We start from the raw sequence: 11,994 nt of genomic DNA, 5'->3' as shown, positions 1-11,994 counted from the left end.
TCTGTAGAGCTCTATTGTTCAATATTTTAAAAGACATGATTTTAAGAAATGTCCATGAGCAAATCAGTTGGGAAATGTTGAATGTTTACTATATTCTAGAACTTCTTAGAGCCTTCACTATAAATCTAAAGACTAGACAAAATAGCAAATAGACGGGCTGGCCTTTCTAGACAATCTCTCTACACTGTCCCTCCTAACTGCATATAGTGAATAATTAATAGAAAATAATACTTCCAGGTATGGACTAGATATAGTAGGAGTATGTAATTAGGGTACTCAAAAATGTCAGCACTTAACTGAGGCTTAGCATTTAAAAATGAAAGTTTATATGTAACAAAAATTAAACAAAAGGTATTTTTTATATTAAAATTTGAAAAATACATTGTGTAATAGTTGGTGTAAAGAACATGCTCTAAGAATGAGGATAAAAGCTGTTGGGCTCTTCTTGATACCACCATTTCATAGAAGATCTTAGTTGTAAACAAACAGATGGATGATGCAATCTCTGACATCATTAAAACTAGGCAAACCACAATAGGTGTGTTCCAGCAAATAGTTTGCCAAGTATTTGTCCAGGTCTATTATAGCTATTGAGCAAATGGATTGGCATGAATAGTTATGTCCTTAATGTGCACATCATTAAGAGGTCGATATGTCTTCTCATTTACTGGCAACTTCTCCAATTCATCTAGAGTTTCCAGACCATCTATTACCCTGAAAAAGAAACAGTACGATGCATGAAAATTTCCTCAGACTGAAATATGATATCCACATTTCAATAGCAATTATAGTCTCCTTAAGAGAAAAGGACCATGTTTTATAGTTCTTTAAATTCTCTAGTTGAATGTACAACAAAATATTGACTTGATTTTCTGCCGTACATATGGATCAAAATTCAAAATAAAAATTTGTTTTCATGCCCTTAGTCAACAATACAAAGGGTAAGAATATTTCCATCAATGTACCTAAAATTATATTCTACCTCACTCATACAGTCACAGAATAGTTACAGATGGGGCCAATATAACCAGTTAAAGGAAAACAAATTGTTTTTCTATACTCTCACAAAACTTGATACTAAATATGTGGATTTTCCCAATTCTCCAATTCTCTGGGTATTCTACAATTTAATTCCAACACTACTCAGAGTGAGCAAAGACCCCACAAGTTGGCTCCACAAGACTGCTCCCCACTTCAGATGCCAGTTCCAAGTCCCAGGTTGTGATCTGTACTTCTGCCACACCAGGTATGACTTGGGGGTTCCCATACCCCCTGGCTCTGTTTGAAAATTTGCTAAAATGGCTCACAGAACTCAGGAAAGCACTTTACTTATTATTATGGTTTATTATAAAGGACACAACTCAGGAAAAGCCAAATGGAAGAGCTGCATAGGACATGGTATAGGAGAGGGGCACAGAGCTTCCACACCTACATGGGCTCCTCAACCCAGCTCTCCAAACCCTGTTGAGGTTTTCCAGGAGGCTCCATTATGTAGGCACCACGGATTAAATCACTGGCCATTGGTGACTGGCCTCCATCTTCATTCCTCCTCTCCTTCCTAGAGGTCAGGGATAGGGGGTTGGAAAGTACAGCTGAAAGTTCCAATTCTCTAATTCCATGGCTGATTCCTTGGGCAGCTGGCTCCCATCCTGAAGCTATCTAGGGGCCCATCAAGAATCACCTCATTAGCATAAACTCAAATATAGTTGAAAGGGGCTAATTATGAATAATAAAATATTCCTCTCCTACCACTCAGGAAATTCCAAGGGTTTTAGGAGCCCTGTGCCAGTAACCAAAAATAAAGACCAAATATATATTGCTTATTATATCACAATATCATACCAGTCATAAGGATTTCTTTGCCATAGAAAATACCTGGAGAAAGTATGTAGGATGACACTATTATTAGTATTGCCCTACCCTGAAAGTCCTGAAGTAGGTGGATACATACTTTATCGTTTAAATATGGTGTTTCCACTTTTTGCTTCTGGACAACAATAAAAAGTGATAATAACAACAACAGGACAAGAGAAGACTGACAGTTAACTCAGCCTCCAGCAACTCCACTTCATATTAACACCAAGAAAAAATATTGACAGCTATTCTTCAAATACATGTTCTGGAAATTGGAGTCTAAAACATTTGCTAAGAAAGAGTGGCTTTTTAGATTATACCTCCTAGTGTAATTCAAATCAATTCCCAAGATTCGTATAGGCTAAATATCCCTTATCAGAAATACTTGGGACCAGCAGTGTTTCAGATTTTGGATTTTTTCCTGATTTTGGATATTTGCATATACATAATAAGATATCTTAGGGATGGGACCCAAATATAAAGATGAAATTCATTTATGTTTTATGTATACCTTATATCCATGGCCTGAAGGTAATTTTATACAATTTTTGTTTCTGAAACAGAGTCTCACTCTGTTGCCCAGGCTGGATGGAGTGCAGTGCCATCATCATAGCTCACTACAATGCCAAACTCCTGGGCTGAAGCAATCCTCCTGCCTCAGCCTCCCAAGTAGCTGGGACTATAGGCATGCGCCACCACACACAGCTAATTTTTCTATTTTTTGTAGAGACAGGGTCTTGCTCTTGCTCAAGCTGGTCTCAAAGCCCTAGCCTCAAGCTATTCTCCTGCCTCAGCCTCCCAAAGTGCTAGGATTACAGGCATAAACCACTGTGCCTGGCTATAAAATATTTTAAATAATTTTGTGCATGAAACAAAGTTTTGACTGCAATCCATCACATGAGGTCAGGTGTGGAATTTTCTACTTGTGGCATCATGTCAGTGCTCACGAAGTTTCAGATTTTGAAGCAGTTTGGATTTCAGACTTTCAGATTAGGGAGGTTCAACAAGTAGTATGTACTTTAAAAAACAACACATTTGCATTTTATTTTGTATTTCCATTAAAATGGCAACTTAACCCCAAGTTTTTTATTTTACTCTGAAATGTGGGACAATTAAAGTCTTCCAATTGTAAGTCTTTTTTTTGAAGCAGAGTCTTGCTCTGTCACCCCGGCTAGAGTGCAGTGGCATCATCATAGCTCACTGTAACGTCAAATTCCTGGGCTCAAGTGAGCCTCCTGAGTAGCTGGGATGGGACTACAGATATGTGTCACCACGCCCAGCTAATTTTTTCTATTTTTAGTAGAAACAAGGGTCTGGCTCTTATTCAGGCTCATCTCGAACTTCTGAGCTCAGGCAATGGGACAGCCTCAGCCTCCTAGAGTGCTAGGATTAGGATTACAGGTGTGAGCCACCTTGCCCGGCCTCTAAATTGTAAATCTTAAGGGCTTTCCCACCTTGTAAGTCAGTAAGAGAAACAGAGGATATAGGAAACCCAGGTCTCAGGAAAAAAGAAAAACAGGCGGGGGATAGGGGCAGGTAGAACAGAGGCGGTTGAGTCTAGTCAATTATCTGGGACATGGGCCTCTTGGAGAGACAAAGGAAAGCTATGGATCATCTTCCCTTGTTCTAAACGCTACAGTTTTGTCACAAATCCTGTAAAATAAATCCTGGTTATTACTGATAAATAATTTTGAATGATGGGAGAAAATAAAAGGAAGGGAAACTGGATTATTTACATATGTACAAAAACTACTAGATGCTGTAATAGTTCATTAGTTTCATTGAACCTTAATAGTGTATAAATTAGACACATATATATGGAATGAAAAAGAAAAGTTTAACAGTCATCTATTTTTAATTAACCTAACTTGGCATCCAAACTATTAGAACAAACTCTAGAATTGTGCCTTGGTCTATTTTTAAGCATGGTAAATATCTATTGAATGAACAGATGAATTACTTCCCCCTGATTTATAAAATTTATAAAACCAGGTATAGCGCTTGCAATGGATATTCTAGCAGAAACTGCTAAACACTTCCCTAGGATCCACCCTTCCCTTCTTCTTACGCAGAGAAATCTGGTTTTAGCGAGAGTGGCAATATGTTCAGCTGAAGACCATCTTCTACCCTCCCTTTTTGGTAAGGGGTGGCCACATTACTAAGTTCTGAGTCTTCCAGCAAAGTTCTTTAAAAGGAGGCTGACTCAGCTGGCAAGTACCGTTTGTCTTTCCTCCTCCTTTCTGTCTGGCACACAGATGTTTTGAGTGGAGCTGCACTGCTCAAATTATGACCATGAGCATGCTTGATGGAAGATAAAGATAGTTGTGAAGAAAGACAGAGGTGCCTGGAACCACCATGCCAGTCCATCTTGTTTATGCCACTATTTGCCAGCTCTGTTAGTTGCAGTGAAATGCTATTCTTAATGAAAACAGACACATTACTGTTAATTTGCATAACAATCCTGAAAAAAATTATTTGCCCCTCTTTTACAAATTAAGTAAAATGAGGCTCCGAGAGGTTACAACTTTCCCAAAGTCACAGAGCTAGTAAGTGGTGGACTTAAACTCTAGGTGCACTTGCTCTCATACTGCTCTTTTCAATAGTAGTTATGCTACTATCACAGCCAAGCAAATGTACCCCTTGCATTGAAATGTCAAAGAAAACCAGAACCAAAATACTCACTTTCCAAATACTGTGTATTTCATGTCCAAATGTGGCTGCTTGCCATAGGTGATGAAGAATTGAGATCCATTGGTGTTTGGGCCATTATTAGCCATAGATACAACACCTCTAACATTGTGCTGAAAAAGACCAAAGTATTAGCTATGTTTTAATATAAATATTCCAAATATAAGATTAAAACAAGACATGCACTTTTTACCTTGTTAATATTTAAGGGACCAAGAAAAAACATTTAACCAGCTTCTATTAGGGCTAATCCAAATGTTCAGTTTCTGTATTATCTGTATCCCTGAAAACTTGTATGTAAATTGTTTATATAACAAATCCTATTCTCAATTAATTTCATTTTCACTTTGAAGAAGTGCAGCCACAAACACTGAGCAATAGCAATGTATAACAGAAATAATCCTTACATTTCTATTAAGGGATAGTGTGCTGGAGTAAAACGATCAGGTGGACAACAAAATCAAAATCCCCATAATCTCTTCTTATATATACTGGACTCTTGCTAGTTTCTTTATCTGTAAAACAAGGGAAGTTGAACTAGTTCAGGGGCCTTTTCATAGTTCAGATGCTCACAAGGGTCAAGCAGATAAAATGACAGTTGGGCAGGACATAAGCATTAGGGAGAGGTGGAGTCTGGCAAAATGATTCAACAGTTATCTATTCACTAATGGCATTAAAAGTTTTTTTTTTAAACTGATGGCCATAGAGAATGCACCCGTGGATCTTCCCCCTAAGGGCAGTCCGTTCATAACCCCAGGACTGGATGATCTAAGAGTTCATCCAGCTATAACAGCATAATACTATTTGTGTACATGGGAATGTGGACAGGAATTAAGAGGGCCTTACTGAAAAGACTAAAGACATGACTGTGAACATGTTACAGGGAGGTGCCCAAATATAAAATATATTTCAAGTAACTCCACTGATTATTCTAGCTTTAGCTATTCATCAGGTGTCACTAACATGCCACAGAGATGCAGCTACACCAAATATTATTGCTTTGTCTCCCTAAAAGATACCTAGCAATCAAATGTAATATTTAATACACACACAAGAATATAGGTACCATTTTTTAAGTTAATAAGCACCCATTAACATATTTCCCAGCTTTCAGAGTTAAAATTGACCAATTTGTTGCAAATGCCTATGAGCTCCTCTCCAACTATTACCTCAACCTCTCCAAGAGGTAACCACTATTGTGATACACTTATAGATGCCTAAACAATACATTGTTTCCTTTTCCTTCTGAACTCTATAATATGACATCACACAACATTAGTCTCCTAGGAAATGCTTTTTACACTTAAATTGTTATAGTTTCTTAGATTCATACATGTATATGTAGCTATAGTTCATTCATTTTTTTTTTTTTACCGCTGTGTGATATTTCACTATTGAATATACGAAAATTTATCCACTCTATAATCAATGGACATTTGGGTTGTTTCTAGATTTTCACTATTACAAATAGTACATTAGGAACACTCCTGTACATGTCTCTTGTGCACACATACAAGTTTCTTTTGGGTAAACATTTGGGAATGGAATTGCTGGGTCAGTATATGAACATTCATTATACTTCTGCAACCTTGGTGTATTTTACAAGATAATGGTTCTTAACCCTGGCTGCAAAGGAATCACCAAGGAACCTTAAAATGCAGTCAAGGTCCTAACCGGTCCTGCTGACTGTTCATCTCTATTTTTTGGAGGGTAAGGCCCTGATCGTTTATAGTTTTGAATTTTCCACAGGTGATTTGCTCACAGCCAGTCACTGGTTTTCAACTGGTATATGGAAACCGTCATTAACGTAGCAATTAATGCCTAGAAAGTGTTTAGTTTCTAATTCAGGAAAAGGTTGACTTTTCAAAAAGTTTATTACCTATCAACCCCAACTCCTGTAACAAAGCTAATATATTTCCTTATGATAGAAAAGCAAAAACAGGCCAGGCGCAGTGGCTCACACCTGTAATCCTAGCACTCTGGGAGGCCGAGGTGGGTGGATCACTCAAGGTCAGGAGTTCGAGACCAGCCTGAGCAAGAGTGAGACCCTGTCTCTAATAAAAATAGAAAGAAATTATCTGGCCAACTAAAAATATATATAGAAAAAATTAGCTGGGCATGGTGGCGCATGCCTGTAGTCCCAGCTACTAGGGGAGGCTGAGGCAAGTAGGATTGCTTGAGCCCAGGAGTTTGAGGTTGCTGTGAGCTAGGCTGACGCCATGGCACTCACTCTAGCCCGGGCAACAGAGCGAGACTCTGTCTCAAAAAAAAAAAAAAAGAAAAGCAAAAACAAGATAAATTATTCCTAGTATCATCATTCAGAGATATATACCACAATGAATTCTTTTTCAGGATGTTTGTGGGTATATTTTAATGTAACTGAAATATAATACATTCAATTGCATATTCTTGAGAATTTATCAGCTTTCTTCTAATTATAAAGTTATTATATGCAGATATAAAGTTTGAAAGACCATATAATAGTTAACTTAAGTTATCTATGGGAAGTAAAACTGAGTTTTAAAAATAGGCGAGCACTAGTTGTTAATTTTAGAAAAAAAAAAGGACTCTTTAAAAAGTTTGAAAAGTACAGAAAAATATAACAAATGATATTAAAAATCTCTAATTTACCATGATGAAGATTTATTTATATGCACTTCTCTTTAACCTAGCTGAGATCTACCACAGGTATTAAGTCAAGTTAATACAGGAATTTCAAACATCTAACAGAAAATTATACCCTGACTTCACCACAATGCAATGTATCAATGTAATAAAACTGCACTTGTACCCGATGAATATATATAAATAAAAAATAAATGAAAAAAAAAGGAAAATGATAAAAGTTGAGGATTGACTATGGGCAATATTGCAACCAGGTTTGATAATCTTTCCTCCCCACTCTCAAAAAAGGCCACTGATTCATGTCATTCTAACATGAATTTTATAGTGAGATATTAATTTCCTTTGGTATATTACTACTAATAGTTAAATATTTCAGATTGGGCTCACTTAATATCAAGATCCATGAGATGGTGAGATTCCAATTTAAATGTCAGACAAGAACAGCCACTTATAATTTTCTCCCTGACATCATTTAACAAGTGTGCAAAACCACAAAAAAGTATATTCATTTAGTAATGATGTTAACTTGTGTTACTATTATACAACACATGTATCAAGTTTCCAAGTGTAACCAAGGCATGAGAAAACAGATTTTTGAAGCACTGGAGATATACCTTAAGATATTCACTGTATTCATCCTCAAACTTCTTGCCCCAGATACTGCTACCTCCTCTTCCAGTACCTACATTACAAGACAAGCAAATCAAAAGAAGTATCTAAAGTTGAAAAGGGCTCTTTCCTAAAAGTTAAGGGCTGCTTTATAGTATAACTCTTTAAATACACATAAAATTTGATATGGCCTCTTGCACTTTACCAATTTTCCCTTTACAGAAGACTAAAAATACCTACAAAACCCAAGAAAGAACAACCCTTCTTATCAATATTTTAGGGGTAGGTGCTAATAGCTTCTGCTTAAAATTTCTTGCTATGGGCTGGGCGCAATGGCTCACATCTGTAATCCTAGCATTCTGAGAGGCTGAGGCAGGAGGATCGCTTGAACTCAGTAGTTCGAGACCAGCTTAAGCAAGAGCGAGACCCTTTCTCTACAAAAAATAGAAAAATTAGCTGGGTGTGGTGGCGTGCCCCTTTGGTCCCAGCTACTCAGAAGGCTGAGTGAGGTATGATGACTCCACTGGATTCTAGCCCAGGAGACAGAGCAAGACTCTGTCTCAAAAAAAGAAAAAAAAAAAATTTTTGCTATGGTAAGGCAGCCGGTTATAAAAACTCTACATGCTTTTCTTTTTGTATTTTCCTTTTACCCTCTTCTTCATACTATATATCTAATTCCCTAGATTTTAGTTAATGGAATAACTTACCTGTTGGATCTCCTGTTTGAACCATGAAACCCTTGATATTTCTATGAAATATACAGCCATTGTAGTAATTACTGGCACAAAGAGCCAAGAAATTCTGAAGAGAATAAAAACAATGATTGAGACACTTCAACAGCTTCCTTCTACTCTTGGAATAAAATACAAAATCTTCAGCAGGGCCTAACAAGCCCTGCAGGACTGGCTTATCTCTACATTTCATTTAAGAACCCCTTCCCTGTTACTCACTACATTAACCCCATCAGCATTCTGACAATTTATCCAAAAAGGGCAGGTTTCCCCCTCTTGGGGCCTTTGTTTCTGCTACTTCTATACATAGAATGTTCTTTTTATATCTCTTGCGATGGAGATGACGTCATACCTTCTACAATCAAAGTACCACTTCCTTGACTAGGCCTGCCTTACCTTCTTCCTTTAAGTAGTTCCTTTCCCATTATTCTCTATCTCAACCCTTGTTTCCTTCAAGGCATTATCACCTTTTAGAATTACTTAATCTTCCCACCCTGCCTATTTTCCCAGCAAAAATATTAGTTCCAAGAAGGCAAGAAATGTCTGTTTGCTAATCACTGTATCCTCAGACCTTGGCAAGACAGCCTCTCACAATTCATATATGTATGTGTGAATGAATACATACATACAGCTGACTCTTCTTCCTTCTGTCCTTGTCATTCAAACAGGTAAAATAATGTATACAACAGTTTTTTTTCTAATATCCTAATGATTATGTTTCCTGAGGACAAATGAGCCAAAAGGAAAAGATACTAGCCATTCTATGGTTACAGAAAAATTATCTACCTTCTCTTTGGTCCATCTTTGACGTCAGGAAAGAAAAGTGGAAATTAGGCCAGAAGATATCTTGGCTAGTTTTTCCTTAAAATGGTTTTACAGAAAGTTTTGCTGTTGTTCAGGTTAGATAATTTGATTTCCAAATTGTTATCCTGTTGTATTTTAGCTGATATTTACTATGTAAATAATGGTACTCACCTCACATGTTTTGGGTGTTCTCTCACAGAAGACTTCTATTTTAATATCACCTACATCTGTATGCAATGTCACAGACTAAGAAGGAGAGAGAGCAAACGAGATATCCTTAGGTGACTTTATGCACTGTATTATTTCCCTGAATGAGTTCAAAATGACAATCTGAATAAAAACAGACAGAAAGAAATACCACTTCAGAGATTATTCATCCACATAGCAGGAAGTTGTACTTCTTCCTCAAAATTCACTGCAAAGGCAGAAAAATAACTCCAGAAGATAAATATAAATGTTAGGATAAAGTGCTATCTATGCTAACAATTTGGAAGCAAATATTGTGATGGAAATAATTATTTTAACTTTGATTTTTTTCATCAATAAAAATTTAAAAATTGTTATGTTAGCATTACTGATTTATATGGCAATTTACCAACATCATGATTTACTGATAAATGATAGTACAAGGATTTTTCAAAACATAATTTCCATCATTTTCTTTAAGTACTTTAATTCTGAAAAATAGGGCTAAAAACAATTCATTTATTTACTAAAGATAACAAACACAGAAAGGGTGTTTCTATATCCTAAATGTGCAGAGGTAACTATAGTGCTCCTTCTTACTTTTTTTTGTTGTTGTTTTTGTTTACCTGTTTTTTAGTAACTTGTATACTCCTTTGATACCCTATTCCAGACAGGGAGAAAACTATTTGGAGGCTTCCTTTTTCATTTCTCTTCCTACCACAGTATGTAGCAGTTAGACAGCATGGCCAGGTTGAAGATTCAGATAAGAGTGTGTGTGGGAGGAGCAGGGTACTATTTTCACTGCTTTTCTTCCACTTCAAATTCTAGTTGCTCACTTTGGACCCACAGCAAAGGAACCCAATTAAAAGTATTACACTTGGCTATTTTCTTCTCCTCCTCCAACTTCCCCTTTCCGTCTCTAACTTGTAATCAATCTTTTTCCATACAGGTAAATTCTGTGCATTTTAAGTGAAAACATTAAAGAATTTAAAAACAATTTTGTTTATTTCTGGTTTTTAACGGATCATTCTATATTGTATGCTTCCACAGCCTATAATTTCTGTCTTGCCACTAGAATTTCCATGCACTTTTACTTCCCTTAACTGAATTTCTAAAAATTACTTACAATGTCTTATGGAAGGCATTTCATATGAATTCTACAAAACTTACCATTTTTCTTCTTGATGGTTTCAGGAAGGACTATTTAATATCTCACAGTCTTCCCGAGAGACACTCAAAACAAAGTCTTTATTCCCCAAAGAAAAAAGAATTAAGATCATTTTTCTATCATTTTAACTCACACTCATCTGTACCGTATATTTAAAAGAAAAAATCCTCGCAGGGCATCCCCCTAATAAAAATCCAGCTATAATAGTGATGAAGAGAAACCCTACCCTACTCAAGCCCCCAATTTCCTTCCCACTTCTCTTACTCTTCTTCAAGAGCCTCCTTGCAAGTCCTCCAGGTACCTCCCCACCTTAGGGTCTAGCCACTGGTTTTTCCCTTTTCCTGGAACGCTTACACTCAGACATTTGTACAGCTAATTTCCTCACCTCCAAGTCTCCGCTCATGTGTCAAGTTTAATCGCCCTAACAACCCTATTTAAAACTGCTTTAGGCAGGGTGAGTGGCTCACACCTCTAATCCTAGCAATTTGGGATAGGATTGCTTGAGATCAGGAGTTAGTTCTGAAAAAGAGCGAGACCCCCCGTCTCTACAAAAATTAGAAAAGTTAGGCAGGCGGGGTGGCGCGTGCTTGTAGTCCCACCTACTTGGGGAGGCTGAGGCAGAAGGATCCCTTAAGACCAGAAGTTTGAGGTTGCAGTGAGCTATAATACGATGATGCAACTGCACAGCAGCCTGGGAGACAGAGCGAGATACTGTCTCAAAACAAAAACAAAACTACTCTAACTCTAGGACCTGCCCTATTTCCTTTTCCCATAGCACGTATTACTAACACACTATGTACTTTCCTTATTTATTCTGACGTTCCAACAGCCTCTCCGCCCAGAATATTCACTCGAACCATCCCAAGAACTAAACCAGTGCCAACAGACAGCTCAGCAAGCATTTGAGTACGTTAAAGAATGAATGACGTTCCTCCGTAGTCACTTAACCACTTCAGTTAGCACAGCCGTTGTTAAAACAGGAAAAAGGCAACCAAAGATGCCTCTATAAGTCAACTGGTTCAAAATTATAATTTCTTTGGACTAGCGGAAGTTAAGCGTGGGACCCATTAGAGAGAACGCCCCTTACTTCTTCACCTCCTTCCTATTTCAAACTAAAACGACTAGAACTAGACGAATATTGTAATTTATCCCCACCCACTTGAAATCTGACGGTGAAAGGGCGCTCTATTAATAATTACACTGGAACAAGAAGTATAACCCAGAACTACCTCAAGCAGTTCTTCAGACTGGGCTGTAAAACGGTCTGGACCACTTCCGCTCAACTCCTTCCCCCAGCCCATTGCCACAACGCCAGGAGCTCCGGCGCAG

The 11,994-nt window shown here is 37.4% G+C and overlaps 1 protein-coding gene across 2 annotated transcripts; it reads right to left on the bottom strand.

The window, feature by feature from the left end:
- Nucleotides 1–340: 340 nt before the first annotated feature.
- PPIL3 (peptidylprolyl isomerase like 3) lies at nt 341–11,985 on the bottom strand. Of its 2 annotated transcripts, XM_045559787.1 has the most exons (7): nt 11,895–11,980; nt 10,668–10,743; nt 9,483–9,557; nt 8,484–8,577; nt 7,782–7,849; nt 4,537–4,655; nt 341–714 (listed from the first exon to the last, which is right to left on the bottom strand). In XM_045559787.1, exons 2-7 carry the CDS (start codon nt 10,668–10,670, stop codon nt 588–590), a joined length of 486 nt encoding a protein of 161 aa, XP_045415743.1. In that variant the 5' UTR covers nt 10,671–10,743; nt 11,895–11,980; the 3' UTR covers nt 341–587. The 2 variants fall into 2 exon arrangements, with proteins under 2 accessions (XP_045415743.1, XP_045415742.1); XM_045559786.1 differs by lacking the exon at nt 10,668–10,743 and having other exon boundaries at nt 11,895–11,985.
- Between the last annotated feature and the right edge of the window lie 9 nt (nt 11,986–11,994).

The sequence above is a fragment of the Lemur catta genome, chromosome 8 (genome assembly GCF_020740605.2).
Source record: "Lemur catta isolate mLemCat1 chromosome 8, mLemCat1.pri, whole genome shotgun sequence".
Lineage (NCBI taxonomy): Eukaryota > Metazoa > Chordata > Mammalia > Primates > Lemuridae > Lemur > Lemur catta.
This window is presented reverse-complemented; position numbering and strand designations above follow the sequence as displayed.

What these genes read in the sequence shown, in the direction of transcription:
- PPIL3 (XM_045559786.1), bottom strand. Translation starts at nt 11,966, where the DNA reads ATGGGCTGGGGGAAGGAGTTGAGCGGAAGTGGTCCAGACCGTTTTACA. An exon ending in GAACACCCAAAACATGTGAG is followed by an intron (nt 8,578 to 9,482) that starts GTGAGTACCATT and finishes TATTCTCTTCAG; the next exon opens with AATTTCTTGGCTCTTTGTGC. An exon ending in AAATACACAGTATTTGGAAA is followed by an intron (nt 715 to 4,536) that starts GTGAGTATTTTG and finishes TTTCTTTTTCAG; the next exon opens with GGTAATAGATGGTCTGGAAA.